The sequence below is a fragment of the Alosa sapidissima genome, chromosome 14 (genome assembly GCF_018492685.1).
Source record: "Alosa sapidissima isolate fAloSap1 chromosome 14, fAloSap1.pri, whole genome shotgun sequence".
Lineage (NCBI taxonomy): Eukaryota > Metazoa > Chordata > Actinopteri > Clupeiformes > Clupeidae > Alosa > Alosa sapidissima.
This window is the reverse complement of record NC_055970.1, coordinates 13,018,902-13,045,552: the sequence shown is the minus strand read 5'-3', so window position 1 is coordinate 13,045,552 and position 26,651 is coordinate 13,018,902. Positions and strand designations below refer to the sequence as shown.

Below are 26,651 nucleotides of genomic sequence, written 5' to 3'. Positions count from 1 at the left end.
CAGCACACAATGTTAAGCTAATTTACTAACTCAAGACTTCAAGGCCATCATGGATATAAAACATTTTTGTAAACAAAGGGATGGAGGCAGCAAAGCTGGAGGAGTTATTTCATAATCATACTTATTTAGATTGTAATACATAATGTTTTTGAACAGTTACTCATGCTTAGATTGTTAATACGTAATGTTTTTGAACAGTTTACTTCATGAGCGTCTAACAAAAGTAGGCTGATAGCCATGTGAAGGTGAAGGTGAAACTGTTCATGGCACAGGTGACATTTCACGTTTTGGCCCTTCAGTTGAGTTCAAAATAAAATGGACACGAAATAACAAACACTTGATTTTGTTTTAAAAATTAGTCATTTAGATTAGTCGACTAATCAAAAAATTAGCCGAAAGATTAGTCGTTAGAAAATGAGTCGTTAGTGGCAGCAGTAGTTAGCATCTCACCGTAGCTTTGCTCTTGCGTGCGGGGTTCTTGCTGAGTTCCCAGCCACAGGCGGGGCAGTGGGCGGGCTTATGACGGTTCTTGTACACATAGTCACATCCAGGGTTCTTACAGCGACCACGGCCACGTGCCGTCGACAGACCCAAGTCCTAACACACACACACGATGCTGTAGTTCATGTATGACACTTTGCTCGATGACTATTTACTGTCCACGTTATTTACACAAAGCTTTGTTATTAGAGCCCACAGGATTACACAAACTTGAATTGCAAATACAAATGTAGGAAACCAGTCAAACAATCACACACACACACACACACACACACACACACACACACACACACACACACACACACACACACCTCACCAGGTTGGCACCAGTGTTTTGCTTGAAGGGAACCATGGACAGCATCTTCAGGCTGTTTTCTGTGATGATAAACTGACCACTGGTCATACGGGACGCAGGCTTCTAAGAACACACACACACACACACACACACACACAATTACTAATAACACAGAGGTCTGAGAACACATGCACAAGAGTTTGTTCATGTATGTGTATGTGTGTGTGTGTGTGTGTGTTAGGGCTACACAAAAATCACAATCATAATCGCAATCATAATTGCAATATGAACCAACGCAATTACCTAACTGCAAAAGCTACAAATAATCGTGCACAGCTAATTTAGTTGCATTAATGACTCTCATATGCATGCCCTTCTTGACTCCGCCCCTTCTGATTGGTGGGTGTGTGTAGCGCGTAAGAGGCACAGACATTCTGATTGGTGAGCTTCACAGTCGGTCTGGGGTCCTGTGCTTATTGTGCACTGGGCGTGCTCACCAATCACAATCAGGGTTTGCACAAATTAAGGGGACATTTGGAATATTGAACTGAATCAATTCATTGACATTCCAAAATCATATCGCAAATCGCAATATCTGTCCGAAAAATCGCAATTCTATATTCTCACCAATTTGTGCAGCCCTAGTGTGTGTGTTTGGTATGTGTAAGTGTGTGTGAGTGTGTGTGTGTGTTTACCTGCTCTGGGGTTGGGGGAGGTAGAGTGTGTGTGTGTGGTATGTGTAAGTGTGTGTGAGTGTGTGTGTGTTTACCTGCTCTGGGGTTGGGGAAAGGTAGAGTGTGTGTATGTGGTATGTGTAAGTGTGTGTGTGTGTGTGTGTGGAATGTGTAAGTGTGTGTGTGTTTACCTGCTCTGGGGTTGGGGGAGGTAGAGTGTGTGTGTGTGTGGTATGTGTAAGTGTGTGTGAGTGTGTGTGTGTGTGTGTGTGTTTACCTTCTCTGGGATTGGGGGAGGTAGAGTGTGTGTGTGTGAGTGTGTGTGTGTGTGTGTGAGTGTGTTTATCTGCTCTGGGGTTGGGGGAGGTAGAGTGTGTGTGTCTGTGAGTGTGTGTGTGTGTGTGTGTGTGTGTGTGTTTACCTGCTCTGGGGTTGGGGGAGGTAGAGCGTGCCCAAGCTGTTTCAGTGTACTGGGTTTTAGACCAGAGATTTCACAGGGGACTTTTACTGCAGAAAACACACACATATATGCACTTAACCACACACACACACACACACACACATGGATATACATACACTTATACAAGTGTATAATGGTAATGTCATATACAACTTTCTACTGTGACAGCAATGTGTGTGTGTGTGTGTGTGTGTGTGTGTGTGTGTGTGTGGTCTACCTGTTTTAATGGTGCTGCTGTTCTTAACTTCAATCTTGGGCTTGTTGGAAGGAGGGACAGTGATAAACTGCACTACAGTAGCTGGGGAAGGAACTGGTCTCGCGCACACACAGACACAGACATACACACACACACAATATGTTTTACCAGCTAAATCAAAAAAAAAAAAATGTATCTGGATGAGGACCCAGATTATGTTATGTTACTTTTTGTGGAACTCCTAAGTCTGTTCTAACGGCAGCCAAGTCTACAGATTTGGGAAGGACTTAACTTAAATATGAAACCTGACCACTAAATGGCCCACTAATTAGTCATTAGGCTACATACCAACATTTGACTAGCTTGTGCTAGTTCCTGCCTAGCAATAACGTCAATGCTTTAGCTCCGCTAACCCTTCTCTTCTTGCCTTCCATGTGTAAAACAACAAGCAACCACACAAATCGACTGTCATAAATCCTGTAGTTTTCCTCGAACTTGCTCGCTTATAGGGTCATGACATTAGACGAGGGGCCGCTCATTTATCCCCCTACATTTCTATAAAATAGACTTGATCAGCAATCGGTTCATTGGATAAACCAGAAACACATTCCCTATTCCCAGGAGGCTTTGCTACATTCTAGCCTACGTTAATTTAAAAACAAACAAACTAAAAATAAAAAATGTAATTATTTATTAATTATTTGTGACCATGAAAGTTCTGTAACAAAGAGCTCAGCTCTAGTGGAAATTAAATTAAATTAAATTAAGATTGGCTACACAAAGATCAGTAGATTGATGGGAGAGATGAGTGTGCAGGGTAACCTAACCATGACTGAGATATAGACAGTGAGCGAGTGGTATAAATATCTCTTTAGTGTATTATTGGAGATTTTCGCGGAGAATTATGAGAGTCAATTATTTCGATGAATTCTAAAGGCTGGATGCGTAGGCTACGTCTCACGGCCGCGTCGAAGAGTCTATGGGCCGGCCCACCGGGAAAAGTCCCGATTGCCACTCCGCCCCTGTGTGTGTGTGTGTGTGTGTTGTTATGACCCTGTGCCCCTTCAGGCCTTCTCCTGTCCTGCACGGGCAGGGCTGGACCTGGTTGGGCTAATGCCCTCATTGATTACACCTATGGTTAGGGTGATAGATAGATAGATAGATAGATACTTTATTGATCCCCAGGGGACCATATAAGGGGTTTCCTATCTCTCTCATTAGGCACTTTTTCTTCCTTCTTGCAGGCACTCACTTTGATTCTCTCACACTTGCACTTTGCTCTCTCCCCTCTATTTCTAACTCTACCTCGTACGCACGCCACCACTCCCATTCATTTCCCCCTAGACATTTTGCTATTGGTAACCTTGTGTTTTACTTTAATAAATTAATATATTTGGTTTGAACCAAATTTCGGTCTGGGAACGAGCTGGCCGTAACAGTGTGTGTGTGTGTGTGTGTGTGTGTGTGCGTGTGTGTGTACCTGCTTTGGTGGGAGCTGGCAGTATTGCTCTCACGGGACGCTTCTGTCCAGCACCCGCACTTCTGGCTCTACCTCGAGCACGACCACTGAAAAAACATGACCACACACACACACACACACACATTATACATACACACACACACGACACAAATACATGTTATAACATATGTATGAATAGGCCCATCCCACAGCCTCGGGGTAAAGCCTTTGAAGGAGAACTTGTGAGAACATTTTTCACAAAGATTTCCGTTTCTCGAGTACTGTCAGAGCGAGTACTGTCAGATCAAAACACAAAACGTCAGCAGTGACTCACCTGGAGGTTTTCCTGCCACCCCCCTCAGCACCATCAGCAGCTGTGTCAGGCCTCGTGTCCGTGCCAGTCCTGGTGCCCGCGTGGGAAGTGCTGGCACTCGTGGCGTTCTGCTCCACACTCTCCGTGCCAGCAACCTCTGGTGGTTGGGTGGGTGCCCGCCGTTCCCGCGGCAACCGGACGATCGTCTGGTGCTCCTTAGCGTTAGCTTTCGCTGTAGAGTTCAGATGGGCGGGAGGCTCTGCCTCTTCTGGGTGTGGTGCGGAGGGAGGGGGAGGGTCCTTCTGTGGTGTCCGTGGTGATGGCTTGTCGTTGCCAGGCAGCGCACCTGCTTTATCGGAGTCTCTCTTCCCCTGTGACATGGACAGGCAATCAGCCAATTGGGCAAAGGGCATCTAGGGGTGTGTGTGTGTGTGTGTGGGGGTGTGTGTGTGGGTGCGTGTCTGTGAGTGAGTAAGTGAGTGAGAGAATGTGTGTGCGTGAGTGTGTTCACTCACCACAGCGATCCACTTGCCCCCCAGGTGAAGCCCACACAGCGGGCAGAGGGGGGGTTTGTGCCGTGTGACGTAGGTGAAAGGGCAGCCGGGCGTGTGGCAACTGCCCCTCCCTCTCCGGGTGTACTTGATGGACTAAACACACCCACACACACACACACACCACAAAGAGTTACAATATTAACAGAAGAAGACAAGAACATTAGAGCAGGAAAGACATACTCATAAACACACACACACACACACACACACACACACACACACACACACACACACACACACACACACACACACACACACACACACACAGACGCACGCACACACACACACACACTGAGAGGAATAGCAGCACACACCAGTTTGACGGGAGGCTTGGGGGCGGAGTCCACGCTGGACATGAGGGGCAGCATGAGCACGGAGCTGGCGGGGGTCATGACCTTGCTCTCCAGAACGTTCTGCAACAGTTGGGGTCAAAGGTCAAGGGTCAGGGGTCGCAACTCCACACATGGCCCTTACAGCTCCTTAGTCACATTTCAAACTGCCAATCAAATCCAGCTGCTCACCTGATTGGGTATGATGGCCACCAGGTGGGTGGAGTCTGTCTTCAACAGCCCCTCCTCCATCGCCATGCCAACTGCAGTCGTGTGTGTAGCCTCCTGCTCTTTGATGGGGCAGCTGGCCGGCGTGTGTGTGAGAGTGTGTGGCTGAGGCAGCGTTGCCACAGCGACAGAGGCGGCCGCAGCTGTGTCATCCCTAGGCATCTCCATGGCGACGCTATGCTCGGCCAGCTCCACCTCGCTGCCCAGCGCCATCGGAGAGAATAGCGGAGACTCGCCGCCGGCGTCCACACACACCTCCACTGCCCCGGCCACCTGCTCGTCCAGCACGCCGCCTTTCGGCAGCAGCACAAAGCTCGCCCGCGGGAGAATCCTCCGGAACCCCGGAACATCCTGGGACGCAACAGCTGAGACGGCTCTCTGTGGGGTCAAAGAGGAGAGGTCGTAGGTCAGGGAAGGAACCCGATGAGGCGTTGTAAATAAAGAGTGAAAAAAAAGGAACAGAGAGTGCAGCTCCTCTCTCTATTTAAGATGTAAGACTTATTTAGAATGCCAGTGAGCATCGCTACCTGTGGAGCATTCCTTTGCCTTGTGTTAGTTAAGCTATAATCAGACCAGATGTATAAGTATAAGTATATATACTCTTTTGATCCCGTGAGGGAAATTTGGTCTCTGCATTTATCCCAATTTGTGAATTAGTGAAACACACTGCACACAGTGAGGTGAAGCACACACTAATCCTGACGCAGTGAGCTGCCTGCAACAACAGCGGCACTCGGGGAGCAGTGAGAGGTTAGGTGCCTTGCTCAAGGGCACGTCATCCATGGCCTACCGGTCGGGGTTCGAACTGGCAACGCTCCGGTTACAAGTCCGAAGCGCTAACCAGTAGGCCACGGCTGCCCCAATCAGATCAGATGTGTTATGATATGATCTATGATAGTAGTTAGTTCTGCTCTAGTGAAACCAGTTCTGACAGCACTCGGCTGGGTTCTGCTCCAGTGAAACCAGTTCTGACAGCACTCGGCTGGGTTCTGCTGACCTGCGTGAGTCCGTCCCGCTCCATCAAGGCCCGGTCCAGGTAGAAGGCCTTATCGGCCACGCTGAGCCTCCTCCAGCTCTCGCTGATGCGCTTGTTAATCTCCGACTGCGGCAAGTCCGGGTGCTCCTGCTGGAGACGCTGGTGCACGTCAAAGTAGTACAGCAGATACGCTGACCTGACACACACACACACACACACACACACACACACACACACACAGTCACTAAATACAGCTCAGGGTGCTCTTGTTGCAGACCCTGGTGCACGTCAAAGTAGCACAGCTGGTATGTCAACCTTTATTTTCACCAGTTTTCAACATCATGGCACCATTTTAGCACTAAAAAGGCACCAATGCGTCGAGAACTGTCCAGAAAGGTCCAGAACAGTGGAGCTTTATAGCACAATGCCAGACATTCTAGACAATTCGGCCTATAATTCCGTTTATGACAGACATTCCAGACAATTCGGCCGATACGTCAGAAGCCTATACCAGAAAAAAGGGCTAATCATATCCGCTTGTCGAGCGATAACATTGATTATGACACATACACACACACAGTAAAAATAATGTGTACAGACTATATTTAAAACATATGTTTAGATCACTGATTAAGTTGGATACTCAAATCAGTGTTGATGGTTGAAAAAAATTATCTTTGCATGCATTTGTACAAAACAATTACAGACAGATGATAAAACAGAATGTAAAAAACAGGTTAACAGTATACCAAGTTGACAATCGCCGTCAGAATCAATGCTCTGGATTACTGCAGAATCAATGTCATATCAGAATCAATCAATCAATCAATCAATCAATCAATATGTTTTGTGTGTGTGTGTGTGCATGTGTGCGAGCATGCACGTGTGTGTACCTGGGTTTCTTTGTTTTGTCGAGACGTTCTGCGTGGCCTTTGGGCTTTCTCCTCCTCTTGGGTGAAGGAACCTCCAGCGAGGAGTAGCAGCTCTCCACCTCCTCCTCCAGCCTTACCTCCGCGTCCTCAAACACAGCCTCCATCTCCACCACCCTCCACCACACACACACACATACCACACCCACACACACATTAAAATGCTTGCTTTTGAATCCAAAAGGCAGGCAAGGAAAACAAGATCCAAACTTTGGGTAGAGGTGACAGGTCTACACGGCTCACACATTTTTGCAGGTTTGTCCATTTACAACACTTAAGGATAAACAAAACATATTTGACACCATATTTGATAAACAAAACATCTTTGACACCATATTTGATAAACTGAACATATTTGACACTGGCTGAGATGGAGCAGTATTTTGCAAGTCATTTGGCCGCACACACACACGCACAGACACACATAATATAAAATCAATCATATTAAGGTCTCAGTGGCACACAGCATGTGGTAATCTAGGGTGATTAGTAAAATAGCCATATATAGTGTTTGATGGCCCTTGTATAGCCAAACATGACAAATATGGCTCCTTGGGGGCAGGACTGCATCAACGTCCCTGTCTCATCTGTAATTCACTATAGAGGCTAGCTTTTGGATCCAGCACCATGATCTGACCAAAGCTGGGGGGGGGGGGGGGACTTCAAGGGGCGATTCATTTAGACATGCAATGTTGATGCAAATGATGCCTGGTTGTCATTCTTGAGGCCGTGGCCTGCTATATATGTAGCACAAATACCAGACTGTGTCAGTAACACGTTAATTACAACCCACAACGCGCTATGACTTGTTTCTAGCCTGATTTGGCATAACTATGGAGTCTAACAGAGCAGCGTTGGGACTGCGCCTCCGACTACATAGAATCTGACTCAGGTCTGCCCTCCGCGCATAAGCAAAGCAAAGAGCCATGTCTGAGTCATTCCACAAACGGCAAAAGTAGCTAAGCGCCTGACAAGGACAACTTGAGGCCTGTGACTAAGATGGCTAGAATATTAGCTTGTGTAACATAATCATATAAACCTTAAATTAAGAAAATGTATCACTATTTTAAGGACATTATACAATAGCTTTCTACACCGCACACTCGTACTGATGTTTTCTGAAGCTGTCTGATATCTCCCTCCCGTAAGAAAATCCTGAGTACTTGTGTGTCTCCATACTGACTTCAGCCTCGACGAATTATCCAATGAGCGACTGCCTTGTTGCAACCTTACCTGGTTTGCAATTGTAATACTCCCCAGTCCAGCTAAACGTCAGATCAGATATACTTGAAATGATCAAAGCATGATATGTTTGGTCTATTCGTCGAATTTGACTATGTTAGAAGCTCTTATAATAATTCAGAAAGACTCTCTTTTCGTCTTCGTACTTCTCCAGGATTTCGTTAAAATGGCGCTCTGTTGCTAAGGTTGACAACCAATCATGTGACAGAATGAATCAGCATCAGCCAATCGTGTGACACGTTTTAAACACGTGAAAGCGTTTCTGCTGTTGTTTGTAGCAGGAATTGGTAGCATTTTTGATTTTTTCCCGCTGTGTAGAGTAGTGAACATGTCATAAAGTTACTATCTAACTTGTTTCCAAGTTTAGCCTACTGTTCTACACATTAATTGCAAGTGCCAGTGACTGATTTCATACATCACTGAATCGCTCTGATACAACTCCGCTATCAGATCTATTGTCGCAGGACTGGCTCTTTGTAACTAAATTAGGGATACCCCCTCATTGCTAATTAGCGCACTGAATAACAAGGAAACTTCTCCGAGGGATTGTTTTGGCAGACAGATTAAGCATGTGTATGATAATGATAACGATAACAGAGAATTTAGACAGGCTCTGATGACAAGTGAACACAACCGCCCACTACAAGTTGCCAAAACGCAGACCAAAGAAATCCAGCGTAGTGGCAAGAAATGTCATTCAGGCAAGATGAATCGAGTATCGAAAGCCATATTTGTTAGCAAACATGGCGGATGACAAGGTGAGTGAGTGCTGCACACCATTTATTATTTTTAATGCATGCGATCTGCGCTATGACACAGCTCAGACAGGTCATGCAACCGTTGCTTAGATCAACTCTCGTCTTTTTTTAATGTTTTGACCACTCGTCATACGAGCTGGGAAATGCTAACGTATAACTTGGTTTCGTCACGACTGCTAGCTAGTAGCAGCGTCATCGCGACACCGGATAACATTAGGTTAGGAACTAACGTCAGTTTAAGTAGGTAGATAATCAGGGAACGTTAAATTTGCCCGTTCTCTTGCTAGGTATAGATAAGTGCAGATCTTGTATTCAGGGTTATCCCTTAGTTCCCCCTGCAGTCATGCTTTACGTGACACCGTTAAGCCTCCGTCGGTTGGTTTCGTGACTTGAAGGAAGCCTGCTGCTCATGCAGTGTGACATGGGTACCCCGAATGCGTTTTGTGAGGTCCCGTGCAGGGGCAGACAGGGGCGGATTTCTCAGCCTTAGCTAGATGAATGCAACTAATTAAATTAATTAACACTGCAGTTGAACACAGTAAACTCAGCTTTGTGATGTGTGATGATGTCCTAGTCAGACTAAGTCAGTCAAGCTGTGCCACTGTGTCAGGCATAACAAACAATTACGGATCATTCTAAAACTCCAACACAATGATCTGGAGGCAGCAAACAAAAGTTTGTGCTTAAGTGGTGTGTGTATGTGTGTGTGTGTGTGTGTATATAAGGACACCGTGACACAGCTTAAGGACCTGGCGGAGCTGAAGGATCAGTTGGAGAATATCCAGAGACGTGTGGAGAACGAGGTGCAAGCAGGAATACCCCAAGTCAGTGTCACGCACACACACACACACACACAAAGGTGTAAGCAGGAATACTCAAGTCAGTGTCACACACACACACCCACACACTCTACACACACATAAGGGGCAAGCAGGAGTACCCCAAGTCAGTATCACACACACACACCCACACACTCTACACACACATAAGGGGCAAGCAGGAGTACCCCAAGTCAGTATCGCACACAAACACACACACATTCTACGCACTGCCACTCTACACTAGATGTGTTTACATAGACACCTTAATCTGATTAGAATTGGAATAATGGCTTAATTGGAATAAAATATTATATAAACACCTTGATCGGAATAAGACTGCCAATCCAATTAGAATTTGTAGCAGAAGCAAAGTAAAACAGCAACGGCTATTCTGATCAAAGATTCTAGAGCACTTGAGAGCACCTGATTGGAGTGGAATGTAACCATGTAAGATTCTAGAGCGCTTGAGAGCACCTGATTGGAGTGGAATGTAACCCATGTAAGATTCTAGAGTGCTTGAGCACCTGATTGGAGTGGAACGCAGAGCCATGTAAGATTCTAGAGCGCTTGAGAGCACCTGATTGGAGTGGAGCGCACCCCATGTAAGATTCTAGAGGGCTTGAGCACCTGATTGGAGTGGAACGTACCCCATGTAAACAGATGGTGCAAAATGTTCATTCTGAATAGTTTAATCGGAATGACAAAAAAACTGTCTATGTAAATGTGGCTAATTTGCCAGAGAAAGACCTGTACATATATTATTCATCCAAGTTGAGATGTAATTTGAGGTTTCTTTTTTAGAAACACAGTGTAGACTAACTAGTGTGTGTGTGTGTGTGTGTGTGTGTGTGATTTTGCAGGGTGGCTCTGTCTTGGCTTCCCCTTTCCTGAAGGGTGCCGTAGCTGGCTATCTGGTGGCAAAGTTACGCTCGACAGCCATTTTGGGTGTGTGTCTGGGCATCTGCACAGGTGCGTTTGTGGCGCAGAACTACCCCATCCCTGACATCGAGCAGACCCTGCGGGACTACGCCAACTCCCTGAAGAAAGGCCCCAGCAACTGAGCTGTGGCACCACACTGCTGCCCTCTGCTGGCGAGAGAGGGAAGGGCAGTCAGATAGACTGCCTCAATGCTGGACACACAGACTCGTCCAGCATACCAGGTGCCTTGCCCTCAGATCCAACCTGGACCGCGCTGGACTGGCAGAGTTTACATTATTCCTGTGCTCAATCTAAATTAGGATGTTAATCATGCGTGTTCCCTGAGACGACTAGAGCCGTGAGTGTGACTGTGAGTGAGTGTGTGTGTGTGAGTGAGGATGGAGGCCGGCTCTGCTGCTTTAACTGTTAATGTTGCTATTGCACTATGGACTGCCACTCGGCGGTGTTGAGAGGTGACCCCTAGGGGAAGCTGTTTTGAGGTTGTTGTCATAGTAAATACCCCCTGACCTCTGACCTCTACGGATGAATGAACTGGTAACTCTGTGGTGGTCCACCCCGATGAGCCTCCAAAAGAGTTTCCGTCTAGTTTGGAGTTTGGTTTTGATGCTGTTTGTTTGTGATGTTGTTTTTATTTAGTTTATTTATAATTAGGTTTATGCCTGTGAGAAATCCCCTGTAATCAATGATTGTGATTGATAATCTGAGTGCGGAGCCCCCCGAGCCTGTCCGTGGTGACCTCTGGCGTCGGGGACACGTCTGCTGTCTCTCCTCGCGCTGGCCTCTTCTGCTCTGCATGCTGGTTCTGATTTACGGTTCCCACGCCCCCCTCATTGCGCTCACCCAATCAGACGGCCGCGTCCCCTACAGCCCCTCCTCCTGCGTTGTCCTCATCGAGCTCACAAAGCTGCTGGTTTCCACGGCGACGCTGCTGGCCACCAAGGGCGGGTCGGCCCTGTGTGGCGTGCCGGTCCGCTGGGTCCTAGCACTGCCCTACGCGGCTCCTGCGCTGCTCTACGCCCTCAACAACAACCTGGTGGTGTACATGCAGGCTCACATGGACCCCAGCACCTTCCAGCTGCTAAGCAACCTCAAGATCGTCACCACGGCGACGCTCTACTCGTCGTGCCTGGGCAGGCGGCTGCGGCCTGTCCAGTGGCTGGCCCTGGTGCTGCTCACGCTGGCCGGGGGAGCGCACAGCTACAGCAGCCTGGACGGGGAGGCCCAGACTGGGCCAGAGGGCCACCGGGGCCCCAGACTGCACGTGACTGGGCCGGGCCTGCTGCTGCTGCTGCTCTACTGCACGGCCTCGGGGCTGGCCGCCGTGGTGACCGAGCGTGCTCTCAAGGGCCAGCGGCTGCCGCTCAGCCTGCAGAACATCTTCCTGTACGGCTGGGGCGTGGCCATCAATGTCGCCTCCCACATGGGCGGAGTCGGTGAGGGGCGGGGCTTCCTGGAGGGCTTTTCTGCGCTGGTGTGGCTGATTGTGATTGGGCAGGCGGCGGCGGGGCTGATGATGTCAGTGGTGATGAAGCACGGCAGCGGAATCCTGCGGCTTTTCGTTATCTCTGCGGCCATGCTGGTCAACAGCGCCTTCTCCTGGGCACTGCTGGGACTGCAGCTCACACCCCTCTTCCTGCTGCCGACAGGACTCGTTGCTCTCGCTGCCTACCTGTACTACAGGTAACGGCCAAGGGACTAGTGACCTGTACTACAAGTAAGGTAGTTACAAGTAAGGTAACAGCCAGGTGCCCTAAGTCGCAGGCAGCATACCTGAATTACAGGTGAAATGCAGCTACACGATGTGTGTACTTCAGTTTGTTTTTTTGTCCACTGATTTGGGCAGTGACACGGTTAAAACCCATTTGCTTTTCATCCATTCTGTTGCTGCTGTGTAGGATTTGGTTTCATTCATGGGGATTTCCACCCCATCGCACAAGAGAACCCCCCCCGTCCAGTGTCCAGTTAAAACCCACCCCACCAGTGCGGATGTCTTAAAACCCAGAGCCCCTTTAAGTAGAGTGTGTGTGAGAGAGAGATATTTCGGATTTCCCCTCCCCTCCTCCCCAACCCTGTAGTCAGTGATCCGGCCAGTACATCACACACAGAGGGAGCTGATGCATCTCATCTCAATCCTTTTACACAATCATTTCAAGGTGTGTGTTGGTGAACTTTCTGTTTCAGCCAAAACACAAAACAGGAAGGGGGATTTTAAGGTGACCACAGAGTTGGAGTGTGTGAAGTGGTCCGACCGTACGAGACCATGCCATGTACAGTATGACACACCAGAGTGCTAATAAAGACTGGATTGGTATCTGAATGGAGAGAACTCTAGTGTGTGTTTGTGTGTGTGTGTCCGCCTATAGCGGCTTTGCAGATGAAACTTAAACGCGGTCCTTCTAACTATTCACTGAACATCACCTTAACCAAATCCAACCCCTGACAGAGAGATCAGTCAAACAGTTTATTTTGATCAGTCACACAGTTTATTTGGATGAGCCACAGAGAGATCAGTCAGTTTATTTGGAGTGATGGCCACAGAGAGATCAGTCCCATTAGGAGTGGCCACAAAGAGATCAGTCACAGAGAGAGAAGCCTTCTGCAGACGGTCCAGAGTTACAGAACAGGTGCAGCTACTCAGCCCTTCTGCAGAGTGTTACAGAACCATTTGATATAATAATGTATATAATATATTAATACAACCATAACCATATAATAATACATACATTAAATATAATAATGTATATAATATATATTAATATAACCATATAATAATATACATAGTGTACTCTCACGTGTGTTATCATTCTGGGTTAGGCTGGTCAGCTGGCAAGAGGTGTGTGTGTGAGATGCCATACCATAATATTTACTAATGAATAGCAAAGTATTCTGTGTTTGATCACACCTGTCTAACATACTTACATCAATGTTTGGATTTGTAAGTTCTTCCCCTGTGTTAAAGGTACACTATGCAATCTTTTCACCTTAATATAACCTTTATAAAGCCAATTTGATGGTAATAGAGGAATTGTTCACCTAGCATAGCTGTAGCAAGCCTCTAAGAACCTGACATGCAACTTAAAGAATAGTCGACCCGAAGACATCTTGTGAGAATTGTTAAACATTACCTTCTCAGTAGATATAGCTCTTTGGAGATCTTTTCCTGTTGTTAATCCTTCGTCTCCACAACAAAAGCATTTTCATTGTTTACAGGGGGAACAAGCCACGAGAAGTAGGCTATTTACAGCGGCAGAGTATAATATCTAGCCTGGCTCCGCCCTCCTACGTACTTCCACTCAATTTTCATTCTACTTTAGTACGTCTTCTGGGATCGTCACAGGTTTTCTCAGGCCAAATTTTACCTGTCTAAACAGCGAACAGAGGGGGTGGCTGAGAACGATGACGTTGAGGTTGTGCGCTAGTTTGAGCATGACATACGTCACAACCAAACGTTAGCGATTGGTTATGGAGATCAAATAGTTTTAAACTTCAACAGAGTACTCGCCTTCAAGGAAGTTAACACTTGGCAATGGAAAGTGGCCAGACTCTGTACATTATGAAATGTACGAGAGTCTGGTAGGACCAGGCTATAAAATATCCAAATAAGAGCATTATGAAATGTACGAGAGTCTGGTAAGGACCAGGCTATAAAATATCCAAATAAGGGCATTAGAATGTATACGTCCAATTGAGATCATTAGAATGCATGTGTTTACGTCTGTCTGTGTCATGGTACACTATGGTTATGTGTGTGTGAATGCATCAGGTTCAGCTGTGTGTGCGTGTGTGTAGTGTGTGTGTGTGTGTGTGTGTGTGTCAGGTGAAGCTGTGTTCCTGGGCTGGACTCTGCAACAGGATGGATGTGGGGCTGGACTGCTTTGACTGAGCACCTTTCAGCTCTGCTACGGCTGAAACACACACACACACAAGATGCAGTTGAGAATAGTGTGTCGTAATGTAGTTGAGCAAGATATCCAGACGTGTGTGTGAGCTGACCTCTTTGCAGTTGCTGGTTCTCGGCCTGCAGCTGTTGGTTCTGTGCAGACAGCAGCACGGCGTCCTGAATGGCCTCCAGCAGCAGAGTGCGGAACCGTTCCTCAGAGAGGCGGCGCTGCTCCTCTAGAACCTGCCGGAACACCTGGAACACCTGCACAGGAACACAGATGATTATGTGTAGTGTGTGTGTCCTGTGTGTGTAATATTATGTGTAGTGTGTGTGTCCTGTGTGTGTCCCCGTCCAGTGTGTGTGTAATATTATTGTATTTACACCTGCAGTCTTCCCTCTCTGGTATTGTGTGTGTGTGTGTGTGTGTGTGTGTGTGTGTGTATGGTGGTCACCTCCTCTGGTTGTATGAAGGTCCTGCAGGTGGTGTGTGGAGAGTGTGTGTGTGCCGTTCTTTCACCTGTAAGCTATCCTCTAAGTGTGTGTAGGTCCTGTAGGTGATGTGTGTATGTGTGCAGAGGTAGAAATGAACTGTTTTAGGCCTACCTGCCAAAGTGGCTGGGAGATGGGGAAAAAACTATTTTGAAAGTAGCCTATAATACAGCTTTTCAGAACGGTGCAGAAGTTAACCGAGAGTGGCAGTTCTCCCCTTATTAGACATTCTCTGGTATGTAGGCTCTGCTGTTCAGTTGTGGACGTTCATAAATTGCGATAATGGGAGGAGTAAGGCAAAGAAAAAAGCAGTTTACACTATGGATTGAAAGTTTGATAAATACGACGAAAACTTGGGTTTGACAGCGTTCGCAATCTGCGGTGTGTCCATGGCGCTGATAATGATACGTTCGCAAATGTACGTACATCTGGTCTTGAGTGTGTGTACATCCTGTAGGTGGTGTGTGTGTGTGTGTGCTCACCTGTAAGCTCTCCTCTCTGAGTGTGTGTACATCCTGTAGGTGGTGTGTGTGAAGTGTGTGTAGCTGGCTCTCTGCAGTGTGGGCTTCCCTGCTCAGGAGTTCCACCTGCAGCAACAGCAGCTGACGCTCACGCTGCAACACACTGAGCTCATCGGCACACACACCATGCGCCTGCAACACACACGCACACACACACACACACACACCGCATACACACACACAACACATACACGCCACACACACATACACACACACAACACATATGCACACACACATACACACACACACACACACACAACACATACACACAACACATACAGACACACACACACAGTTATGTGGACACTGGTGTAGAATCGTTTGTATATGCATGTAGCTTGTGCATATGTGTTTGAGTGTGCGTGTGTGCATGTGTGCGTGTGTCTCACTTATAAATGTTCATTACTTATTGCAAGTGTGTGTGTGTGTGTGTGTGTGTGTGTGTGTTCTCACCCTCTCAGGGGTCAGCTCTGTCTCCGTGTGTGTGTGTGTGTGTGTGTGTGTGTGTGTTCTGACCCTCTCCTGGGTCAGCTCTGTCTCCATGCTTGTGTGTGTGTGTGTGTGTGTGTGTTCTCACCCTCTCAGGGGTCAGCTCTGTCTCCATGCTTGTGTGTGTGTGTGTGTGTGTGTGTGTGTGTGTGTGTGTGTGTGTGTGTTCTCACCCTCTCCTGGGTCAGCTCTGTCTCTGTGTGTGTGTGTGTGTGTGTGTGTTCTGACCCTCTCCTGGGTCAGCTCTGTCTCCATGCTTGTGTGCGTGTGTGTGTGTTCTCACCCTCTCCTGGGTCAGCTCTGTCTCCATGCGTGTGTGTGTTCTCACCCTTACTTGGGTCAGCTCTGTCTCCATGCGTGTGTGTGTGTTCTCACCCTTACTTGGGTCAGCTCTGTCTCCATGCTTGTGTGTGTGTGTGTGTGTGTGCTTGTGTGTTTGTGTGTGTGTGTGTGTGTGTTCTCACCCTCTCCTGGGTCAGCTCTGTCTCCATGCTTGTGTGTGTGTGTGTGTGTGTGTTCTCACCCTCTCCTGGGTCAGCTCTGTCTCCATGCTTGTGTGTGTGTGTGTGTGTTCTCACCCTCTCCAGGGTCAGCTCTGTCTCCATGCTCTGCATCTCCTGCTGGATCAGGGTTCTGTGACCCTCCTTCTCCTGGTGACGGCTCTGCAGCATTCTAGAAAACTCTGCCTCCCACGAGTCCTCCAGCTGACCACACGAGTGTGAGCGAGAGATAGTGTGTGTGTGTGTGTGTGTGTGTGGAAGAGAGTGTGTGAGATTGTACACTGCTGTTCAAAAGTTTGGCTCACTTACTGAATGTATAAATGTTCATCTCACTCTATTATTATAGACCGAACACCTACACGGTTCTTCTGCCCTACACGGTTCTTCTACACAGTATATTCAGTATGCTGCATCTGGTATATGTGTGTGTGTGTGTGAGAACATTCATATTTGATCTGTGTTATATCTCTGTGTATGGTTACTCTAGAATGCAAGAGTCATTTTGCATGGTGCATGGTGATTGGTCAGGCTTTACTCACTGATCTCATGCCAGCTGCTGATTGATCAGATGTTGAGGGCGTGTCTTTGTTTGGCCCCACCTCCTGTTTGAGCTCCTCTCTGAGCTGTTGGATCCGGCCAACGCGCTCCTGAATCTGTTCCACACTCACACACCCCTCTAAACACACACACACACACACACAACTCTCATTTTCCTATCCTTCCTTTGAACCTCAAACTTCACAGAAATACAAATACACACAAACACACATCAGAAATATCATAATGATAACACACACACACTCACTCCAACACACACTCTTTCCGAAACTATCCCTGCCCACTCCCCCTTGATTACCGAGTGCACTCGGGTGTGAATCACCCTCACACCTAATGGAGTTCCCTTGATTAGCATGTAGGGTATAATACCGCACTCAGTTTTGGGACAAACGTCACTCTGCCTAGCATAAACCGGTTCAAACGTAGTTTGTTTACAGGTGTACCCACTACTTACACGGAACTCACATTTGAATGAAGCGTTTGTGACCTGACACATTATTTGGCGCACACTGTCCACAAGGGGGCATCGGTGTTCACTAGTAACTAGCAACACACACACTCCATCATTTAGCTTTGCTGTGGTCATCATCATCATCATCTTTATCATTGTACTCTTCATCATCCTCTTCCTCACCTGTGATGTGTGTGTCCATCTCATGAGCCAGTCTTTCCTGCAGGCTCCTCCTTTTCTGATTTCTAATGACATCATCACTGTGGGACGCCCCGTCGCTCTGAGCGGACTGCATGTGAGCCTCCTGTAGATCACACACCTCCCTCAGTCCTTTACATCTCCATGTGCACATACATGTGTGTGTGTGTGTGATAGAGAAAGCTCACACACCTCCCCTCAGTCCTCTACATCTCCATGTGCACATACATGTGTGTGTGTGTGTGAGAGAGAAAGATCACACACCTCCCTCAGTCCTTTACATCTCCATGTGCACATACATGTGTGTGTGTGTGTGTGTGTGAGAGAGAGAAAGATCACACACCTCCCTCAGTCCTCTACATCTCCACGTGCACATGCATGTGTGTGTGTGTGCTACTTAGAGTAATACTAATATACTGTAGTCATTTCTTTGACCTTTATTAGCAGAGCCACAGCAGTGGTCTCCAGCGGTCCCACACAGCTGCTCTCCCCATGCAGGCCTGATCAGACGAGCACCGGGGATCATTTATCACACACACACACACAGCAGTGGTCTCCACACAGCTGCTCCCCCATGCAGGCCTGATCAGACGAGCACTGGGGATTATTTATCACACACACACACACACACAGCAGTGGTCTCCACACAGCTGCTCCCCCATGCAGGCCAGATCACAGGAGTGCTGGGGATCATTTAACAGGCTGCCCTTTCCAGCATGTGACACTTGGTACCTCAGTTTCCAGCTCTGGGCTTGATTAACAAGGCTTTACAGATCTGGGCTTGATTAACAGGGCTTTACAGATCTGGGGCATTCAGCTCTGGGCTTGATTAACAGGGCTTTACAGATCTAGGCTTGATTAACAGGGCTTTACAGATCTGGGGCATTCAGCTCTGGGCTTGATTAACAGGGCTTTACAGATCTGGGGCATTCAGCTCTGGGCTTGATTAACAGGGCTGACATCTGAGATTTTCCCTGAAACGTCCCCAGCTGGCTATGTGGAAGAAGTCACTACAACTTTCGTATGCTTACACCTCATCCACATCATGCGCACACACACACACATTCAGAGGAACACCTGCTCCACCCTGGACCTGCTGCTCACACACATGCTTAGTGGTGTGCATAGCACATCTGTAAATAATAATAATCTTTATATATATATATATATATATATATATATATAACCCCAAAACAGAAAAAGTTGGGATGTTGTGTAAAATGTGAATAAAAACAGAATGTAATAATCTGTAAATCTCTTAAACTCATATTTACTTGTAAAAAGGACACAGACAGCATATCAAATGTTGAAAATTACAAATTTGACTATTTTATGGAAAATATATGTTAATTTTCAATTTGATACCAGCAACATGTTTCAAAAAAAGTTGGGACAGGGATAACAAAATGCTGGAAAAGATGTGTAATGATAAAGAAAACAAAAGAAGGACTGTTTCACAACTAATTAGGGTAACTGGCAACATGATTGGGTATGAAAAAGAACATCCCAGAGAAGCAGGGTCTCTTAGAAATAAAGATGTAGGGGTATTCATCACTCTGTGTAAACCTGTGTACACAAATGATGGAACAATGTCATTTTAATGCTTCTTAAGATGAAATTGTGAAGTATTTGGGGGGGTTCATCATCTACAGGACATAATATTATTAAAACATTTAGAGAATCCAGAGAAATCTTTGCAAACAAGGGAAGGAGCTGAAAAACACATTGGATGGTCGTGGTCTTTTGGACCTCAGATGGCACTGCATCAGCACCAGACCTGTTTCCACACCTGTCATTGTATGGGCACAGGACAACCTCTGATAACCATTGTCTATGTGCACAGTTTGATACTCAATTCAAAAACTGCAGCCAAAATTTTAACAACCAAAATTGTATTGAGACACGATACAGAAAATACCGCCGTCTTATCTGGGCCTGAGCTTGTTTAAAATGGACTGAGGTAACGTGGACCAAAATTTGCCATTATTTTTGGAAATCATGGACTCATCTGGGCTAAAGAGGAGAGGGCCTATCCATGTATCCTACCTATCCAACTTGTTTTAGTGCTCAGTTCGAAATCCAACATCTATGATGGTGTGGAGGAGCATTAGTGCCTACAGCATGGGCATCTTGCACATTTGGCAAAGCACAGTCAATTCTGAAAGATTTATACAGGTTTTGAGCAACATATACTGCCATCCAGGCAATATCTATTCCAGGGAAGACCTTGAATATTTCAGAAAAACAATGGCAAAATGAATTCTGCACATATTTAAATCATATTTATCCATAGAGGAAGAGTCCATGTGCTAAAATTGCTCCCGTCCCAACTTTTTTTGAAACATGTTGCTCGCATCAAATTCAAAATGAACATATGTTTTCCATGAAATAGTCCAAATTTTCATTTTCAATATTAGATATGTTGTCTGTGTCCTTTTTGCTGCTAAATATGGGTTTACGAGACTTGTATATTATCACATTTAGTTTTTATTTGCATTTTGCACAACGTCCCAACTTTTTCTGTTTTGGGGTTGTATATATGAGCGCTTCTATAAACAAAATGCTTTACATATATAAAAGAATAAATAGAACAAATATTAAATGTATAAAAACAATCCAAATGAGACCATATACACACTGGCAAGAATAATGAATAAATACATACTGTAGTATAGCCTCAATTACACTCCTTATAATGCTGTTGTGCTCTCAAATACACACACACACACACCTCTTCTCTGTTTTTGAGCAGTTAGTGGTACTTACCGTCATGTCAGTTCAGGACTGTCTCAGACTCCAGCTCTGTTAACCTCACACACCACCAGCGCACCACTCTCTCTCTCTCACACACACCGTCTGCCTGTTATACACCCTCGTCTGCCTGATCAATTATTTACCCCACTCCTCTCTCCTTACTGTCACACACACACACACACACATTTTCTGCTCAGTACATCTCCCTCATGGGACACACACAAACTGAACTGCTGTCTTGTTTAAGACACATTCCCTTCTTGTTTTTTAAGTACTTTAAAATTTCAGTAAAATTATACTGATGCCTATGATAGTATACTAGAGTGCCCCCTAGTGCATTAATATAGTGCTTCTGAGCAGCACAGTCCACAACTGCCGTAACATGCATGTGTGTGTGTGTGTGTGTGTGTGCGTGTGCGCGCTGGATAAATGACCACAGCAGACAGAAGTGTTTGTTCTGGAGGCCCCTTTATTTCCTGTTCACAAAGCCATGCCCTCATCATGTCCCACGGTGACCCCAGACTTTTCTTAGAGTAAATAGACAGCGTCAATCACTAACAAAGACCTAGTGAACAGCAGTACTGTTAACTAAAGAGAGTGCAAAAGGTAGGTGTGTGTGTGTGTGTGTGTGTAGCGATGTGAGGGTTATCTTTATGTCAGAAAGGTTATATCAGCATATAAACAAATGGAGGATGGCAGCTGCAGCAGGCCATGAGTGATTCAGAGTGACTCAGCCGTCCTGTAGGAGAGGACTGCTTTGGGCTCAGGGTGGACGGGGGGGGGCGGGGGTGGGTGCAGGAGGCACTTTGGGTTTACGGTGGGGGGGGGGGGGGTATTTTGGGGTTTAGGTGTAAAAGAGGAGGGGGGGTATTTGGGGTTTAGGGGGCAAGAGGGTGTTAAGGAGGGATGTGTGGGGTGGATGGTCTGAATCAATCAGGCCTGGCAGACTAGCCCACCTTCTGAGCCGCAGTCCGGCCCACCTACAGCAGGAGGAGATTTGGGGGGGGGCAGCACCGAGCCGACCTGCACCCTGGCCCAGGTGCCCCCCCTTGAGTGGCAGAGTGTCCCACAGCAGAGGAGCAGAGAGAGACGAGGAGAGAGTCTGGTGATTAAACCCGAGAAGACCACAAGACAGAGCAGGAGGGAGGAGGTGACCATGACAATGATGGCCGTCACGACGAAGGCTCCTCTCTCATGCAGATGGCACTGCTGGGGGGAGGGGAGAGAGGGGGGGGGGGGGGGTCATTATCAGTCCAACGCTAGGTACTCTGGGACTCAAAGAGAACCTACACCTGCTTTGTCTGTACTGTATGTAGTCAAGCAAAAATACACGTGTGTGTGTGTATGTGTTTAATTTAATTTCAATTTGTGTGTGTGTGTGTGTACGTGTGTGTGTACATGTGTGTGTGTATATGTGTGTGTGTGTGTGCATGTGTGTGTGTGCTTGTGTGTGTGTGTGTGTGTGCGTGTATGTATGTGTGTGCGTGCGTGCATGTGTGTGTGTGCGTGCAGGTGTAAGTGTGTAAGTAGCAAACACACACCTCACTGGCAGGTAGGGCGCGGTTCTCCACGGTGGCGTGTGCCGGTCACCTCAGTGCCGTCCTTGTCCACACACCAGCAGTAGCCGGTGCTGTGCCAGCACTGCAGGGGCTTGTAGTTGCCCTGCTCGTCACACTGGGGCTTATAGAAGCCGGGGTGGACCGGACCCACCGCCTCTAGGGCACACTTGGTGTCCAGCAGCACCGCTGTGGGAAACGGACAGCGTGAGATGCTCTGTGTGTGTGTGTGTGTGTCTGTGTGTGTGTGCGTGCTAAATGAATAAATGAGATGATGGACAACACAACTACAGGCACTGGACTCACTGACGGTCAGTTTTCCACACACACACACATGCATTAAGCCTAGTTCAACACTAACAGCTGGATTGTGTTGGAAGTTCTGGGTGGTTTGGGCACTACCAATCACCTGCAACAGGGGGCGCACTACCACTCACCTGCAACAGGGGTCGTTCCAGTGTCACTCTTGATGGCACCCTGGAGCCTCTAAAAATTACACACACATTATGGTTAAACAATGATCACACACATTATGGTTAAGCAATGATCACACACACAGACACACACACACACACACACACGTACAGTGAGGGGCAGGCGGCGAGGTTGTGGAGATTTGTCGTCGGCCTCAGAGAAGTCCTTCAGCAGGGGCATACTGAGAGGCACCTGCATCACACGGGCAGCACCGCCGGGCACTGCAGAGGACACACACATCACCAGGTTATACACACACACCACCAGGTTACACACACATGAGCAGCACCACCTGTCAACATTGTGTTTTGAAAAGATGGTCAGTGGTCTTTCTGAGTGTGCGTGTGTGTAACCCGGGACATGGTCACTGGTCTTTCTGAGTGTGTGTGAGAGAGAGTGTGTGTGTGTGTGTAGGGGCATGGTCATTGGTCTGTCTGGAGTTACTCCTCTGTTACTAACAGCAGGACCCTGGGACATGGGCATTGATCTTTCTGTGTATGTGTGTGTGCGCGCGTAACCCACGACATGGTTATTGGTCTTTCTGTGTGTGTGTGTATGTGTGTGCGCGTAACCCACAACATGGTTATTGGTCTTTCTGTGTGTGTGTGTGTGTACAGAGTGTGTGTGTGTATCTGTGTGTGTGCGCGTAACCCACGACATGGTTATTGGTCTTTCTGCTAACAGCACACAACAGTAGACTACTAAGCAGTACCTGCATCACCAATGGAGGTGACAGAAGCTGCTTTGTGCGTGTGTGTGTGTGTGTGTAACCCAGGACCTGGTCATCACCAATGTATGGCAGTGAGCAGAAGCTACTTTGTGTGTGTGTGTGTGTGTGTGTGAAAGAGAAAGGGAGGGAGAGATGAAAAAGAGGAAGATATGGAGTGATATGGAAAGGAGGACGTTGTGAGAGGAACCCCCTGAGAACATTCTAGAAAAGAGAGACTCATTCCACAGAATTCTCAGAGAAAGCCCCGCAAGAGTCTGACAGAAGCATGATGATCTGAGACGCTCCACTTCACTCTCACTTCCTGTTCCTCTGCCCCCCCCCCCCCACTCCTCCTCACATCTCCCTCTGTGTGCATCCCCCCCTCCTCCTCTCCCTCTGTGTGCATCCCTCATCCTCCTCTCTCTTGCTCTTTCTGTGGCTTTCTCTCTTTTCTCACTCACATTGCTGTTCTATCCATCTCCTTAATCAATTATAAGATGGCAGACCAGATGAGTCTGGTTGGTAATGTGTGTGTGTGTGTGTGCGTGTATATGTGTGAGTATGTGTGTGTGCATATGTATGTGTGTTTGTGTGCGTGCGTGTGTGTATGTGTGTGTGTTCTGATTGCTAGATAGCAATCTTTAGAATCCCCCAGACTTTAAGGTCATGATCACTGAGCCACAGGATTGGACTCCTCCTACACCCTTGCGTGTTTTAATACGGGTTTTCCCTGACTCCCTACACTTTTTGGTGTGTGTGTGTGCGTTGTGTGTGGTCATGTGTGTGCGTGCGTGTTGTGTGTGTGTGTGTGTCTGTGTCCGTGGTGTGTGCGAGGTGCGAGTGCTGACCGGTGGACCTCTGCCCCAGCTGGCGGCGGAGTGTGTTGGTCCCCTCCTCCAGAGCGGTCAGGTGCTGTCCCTGGCTGAGCAGCACGTAGGTGGTGACGGCCTGTCCAGCCAGCAGCAGGCATGCCAGCAGGGTCAGCCCAGCCACCTTCAGGTTACTGGAGGAGGCCCGTCTGCAAACACACACACGCACACACACAGGTGAGGCACATTCCCTCAGAAGACCCCCTGCTGAGCCCCTTACAGACCCAAACCAGATCAGAGCCAGAACGGAGCCGCATCACCACTGCAGCCAGGTGATCTGAGGTTTATCAGCTGTGATCATGGCTGAGCTGTCCAACTTCCCTGAACACTGATCTGGGCAGCAGGAAGCAGCAGGAATGTACCAGTTATTTGGAACAAAATTATAAATGAACCAATGAATAATTATTGTTAGGCCTATAGTTTATATTTATTGTTTATAGTTTATATATAAAAATATGCATTACTTATACAGTGTGTGGATTTTCACGATTTCCTTTAATGGACCAATTACAAATCTCTTCTGAGGTGACGTCAGTAGCATCCAGGTAAAAGAGTATTCATTTTTACCATCGAACCCAAACTAAATTTGTGATTGATAACTTCGTTGTTCAAAAGTCAAACAATACTGTTGGTTTCCACATGTAAATGTACTCGATTGTCACATAAAGTAGTCTAACATTCAAATATTTCACTTTCACTTCAAGGAAAATGCGTTCAGACTTGTTGGCGTTCAGGCATTTGCAACGCAGTTAGGCAAACTAATTGTCTCTCCTTAAGAATACTGTGGCAATATTAAATATGCATATTTGTAAAAACAGGACTAATTAGCCTAATTAACGTTAACCCAAAACACCAAACAAGTAGCCTACCCTTAACCCTAATAGACCTATAATAACGGATTGCAAACTAATAAACTCATACTCATAACATCAAATCAAACTCAATAGGTCTATCAATAAATGCAACTTGAACATTGTGATTTTACAGGATACCAAAAAGTAATTTATCTGCCCGCGGGCCTAGGTTTCATCCACAATGAATTAATTAAGTAAGGATTAATGTTTTGTCCTCCGGTCAATTCTCACCTAGGAGCGGGCATCGCGTTGGGTGTGCCCTCAATCAGGACTTCGTTTTGACTGCTATTATCGGCCATCCTGCAGGTGCTCCGGTAGGTTCGACTATCTTGAAGAACTTGTTTAGATCTGACACTTCTGCTGTCCGGATCGGAGTTTAAGCTCTGTTCTAAGGGTTCAGAAACAGGAGCACTTCTGCATTTCTTCTGTCTGCGGAGAACGGAAAGCCCCGGACTACCTGAAAGAGCTAAGGACCGGTCGAAGATTTCGTTTTAGAAATCAGATTCGAGCACTGATTGGCTGCGCCGATGTTTCATCATCAGTTGATAGCAGAAATTGTATCTGAATCTGCTTCCCACTTCATGGAGAAGCAACAATGCCCGTGAAATATGTACGTTTTAGATGATAAAAAAAAAGTCATTCATGACTTGTGAAATTGGTAGTGAATGTAAACAAATGTTTTGCGTGTGTGTTTTGTAGGCTATATTTACTAAGCTGTGTTACACTTGTCAGGGCCCATTCACTATACAGTATCTATACGTAATAGACTATATATAGATTATATAGTGCTGGGCGGTATGACCAAAAATGTAGGCCTATATCACGGTATTTTTCTAAATAGTTATGGTTTCACGGTATATGACGGTATTTTTTCCCCATGCATAATCAGATGTTCACAGCATTTTCTACAGGTTGAAGAGAGGAATTGCTGCAGTACATTGACTAAGGATGGTCTGTTTTACTGTTATGATGTAGAATAACTCCACACTAGTGGTAATGCAGTTTTGCATGGCCCCAGAAAATGATGCTGTTTACAAAGAGCCACTCATGATTCTAATGAAGAATCTAATCAGAATGCAAAGACAATTGCAGTCAAAATACCTAACTTTTACTGTGCAAATTTCACAAACATCTTGTAGCCTATAAAACCAATACAAAAAGTAGTGCAACTTTATACTTTTTTGAAAATTATACAATTTAAAATGAAACCTCTGCTAATATGCTTACTCTGTCAAATAGGCCTATCAGAAACATGCCTTGTTATTGTGCGGTTTACATGCTTTACTTGCTACCTGGATAATTTCAGCGAATATTCTTAAAGTGAGATGACTGATAATCTCATTAAACTTCACTGTGTTCGGTGGGTTGCTAACTAACGACATCACCTACTAGCCAGCTAGTTACAGCTGTTGAACAATCTCAATAGAATTTTCGTGAAGGTAAATCCCTTTCAATGCAGTATCCCTTAACGTTTTTCCTAAACTAAAGAAACAATTTAAGGTATTCTGTGCAACACCCTTAAATAAACCCCTTATCTAAGGAGAAATTAAGCCTTAAGGGTCATACTTCAGGGGAAAGACTTCAGGTGTTTAGTGTGTACCCTCACTATGCCTCACAGTGGCACCATGCGTGCGTGTGAAAAAAGTCCCGTTTGAAACACCGTCGCGTGGCG

General features: G+C 46.6%; 4 protein-coding genes across 10 annotated transcripts in view; 2 read left to right on the top strand and 2 right to left on the bottom strand.

Annotated features, from left to right (window-relative positions):
- The window catches only part of hmgxb3 (HMG box domain containing 3), a 19,349-nt gene extending 10,904 nt beyond the window's left edge, over positions 1-8,445 (bottom strand). For both annotated transcript variants that reach the window (XM_042060904.1, XM_042060905.1), the window contains exons 1-12: positions 8,148-8,445; positions 6,879-7,031; positions 6,007-6,181; positions 4,974-5,387; positions 4,767-4,865; positions 4,414-4,545; positions 3,920-4,269; positions 3,607-3,692; positions 2,148-2,240; positions 1,892-1,977; positions 818-919; positions 451-597 (exon numbers count right to left, since the gene is read on the bottom strand). In XM_042060904.1, the coding sequence (XP_041916838.1) occupies positions 451-597; positions 818-919; positions 1,892-1,977; positions 2,148-2,240; positions 3,607-3,692; positions 3,920-4,269; positions 4,414-4,545; positions 4,767-4,865; positions 4,974-5,387; positions 6,007-6,181; positions 6,879-7,021 (1,827 nt within the window). In that variant the 5' untranslated portion in view covers positions 7,022-7,031; positions 8,148-8,445. The remainder of the gene's footprint in view (positions 1-450; positions 598-817; positions 920-1,891; positions 1,978-2,147; positions 2,241-3,606; positions 3,693-3,919; positions 4,270-4,413; positions 4,546-4,766; positions 4,866-4,973; positions 5,388-6,006; positions 6,182-6,878; positions 7,032-8,147) is intronic.
- A 72-nt stretch (positions 8,446-8,517) lies between these two features.
- LOC121681297 (SLC35A4 upstream open reading frame protein-like) lies at positions 8,518-11,187 on the top strand. 2 transcript variants are annotated; one of them, XM_042060957.1, is made up of 3 exons: positions 8,518-8,914; positions 9,640-9,738; positions 10,596-11,187. In XM_042060957.1, exons 1-3 carry the CDS (start codon positions 8,900-8,902, stop codon positions 10,794-10,796), a joined length of 315 nt encoding a protein of 104 aa, XP_041916891.1. In that variant the 5' UTR covers positions 8,518-8,899; the 3' UTR covers positions 10,797-11,187. The 2 variants fall into 2 exon arrangements, with proteins under 2 accessions (XP_041916891.1, XP_041916890.1); XM_042060956.1 differs by lacking the exon at positions 8,518-8,914 and having other exon boundaries at positions 8,930-9,738.
- On the top strand, positions 11,125-22,646 carry slc35a4 (solute carrier family 35 member A4). Of its 4 annotated transcripts, none has more exons than XM_042060934.1 (2): positions 11,125-12,623; positions 22,633-22,646. In XM_042060934.1, exon 1 carries the CDS (start codon positions 11,357-11,359, stop codon positions 12,356-12,358), a length of 1,002 nt encoding a protein of 333 aa, XP_041916868.1. In that variant the 5' UTR covers positions 11,125-11,356; the 3' UTR covers positions 12,359-12,623; positions 22,633-22,646. The 4 variants fall into 4 exon arrangements, with proteins under 4 accessions (XP_041916868.1, XP_041916867.1, XP_041916866.1 ...); XM_042060933.1 differs by lacking the exon at positions 22,633-22,646 and adding an exon at positions 15,849-15,861; XM_042060932.1 differs by lacking the exon at positions 22,633-22,646 and adding an exon at positions 15,568-15,584 and having other exon boundaries at positions 11,125-12,908.
- Positions 20,969-25,444, bottom strand: cd74a (CD74 molecule, major histocompatibility complex, class II invariant chain a). 2 transcript variants are annotated; one of them, XM_042060954.1, is made up of 6 exons: positions 25,211-25,444; positions 24,105-24,274; positions 22,659-22,768; positions 22,511-22,559; positions 22,059-22,262; positions 20,969-21,726 (listed from the first exon to the last, which is right to left on the bottom strand). In XM_042060954.1, the coding sequence occupies exons 1-5, from the start codon at positions 25,276-25,278 to the stop codon at positions 22,060-22,062; spliced, it is 600 nt and encodes a 199-aa protein (XP_041916888.1). In that variant the 5' UTR covers positions 25,279-25,444; the 3' UTR covers positions 20,969-21,726; position 22,059. The 2 variants fall into 2 exon arrangements, with proteins under 2 accessions (XP_041916888.1, XP_041916889.1); XM_042060955.1 differs by having other exon boundaries at positions 20,969-21,723.
- Positions 25,445-26,651: the final 1,207 nt, after the last annotated feature.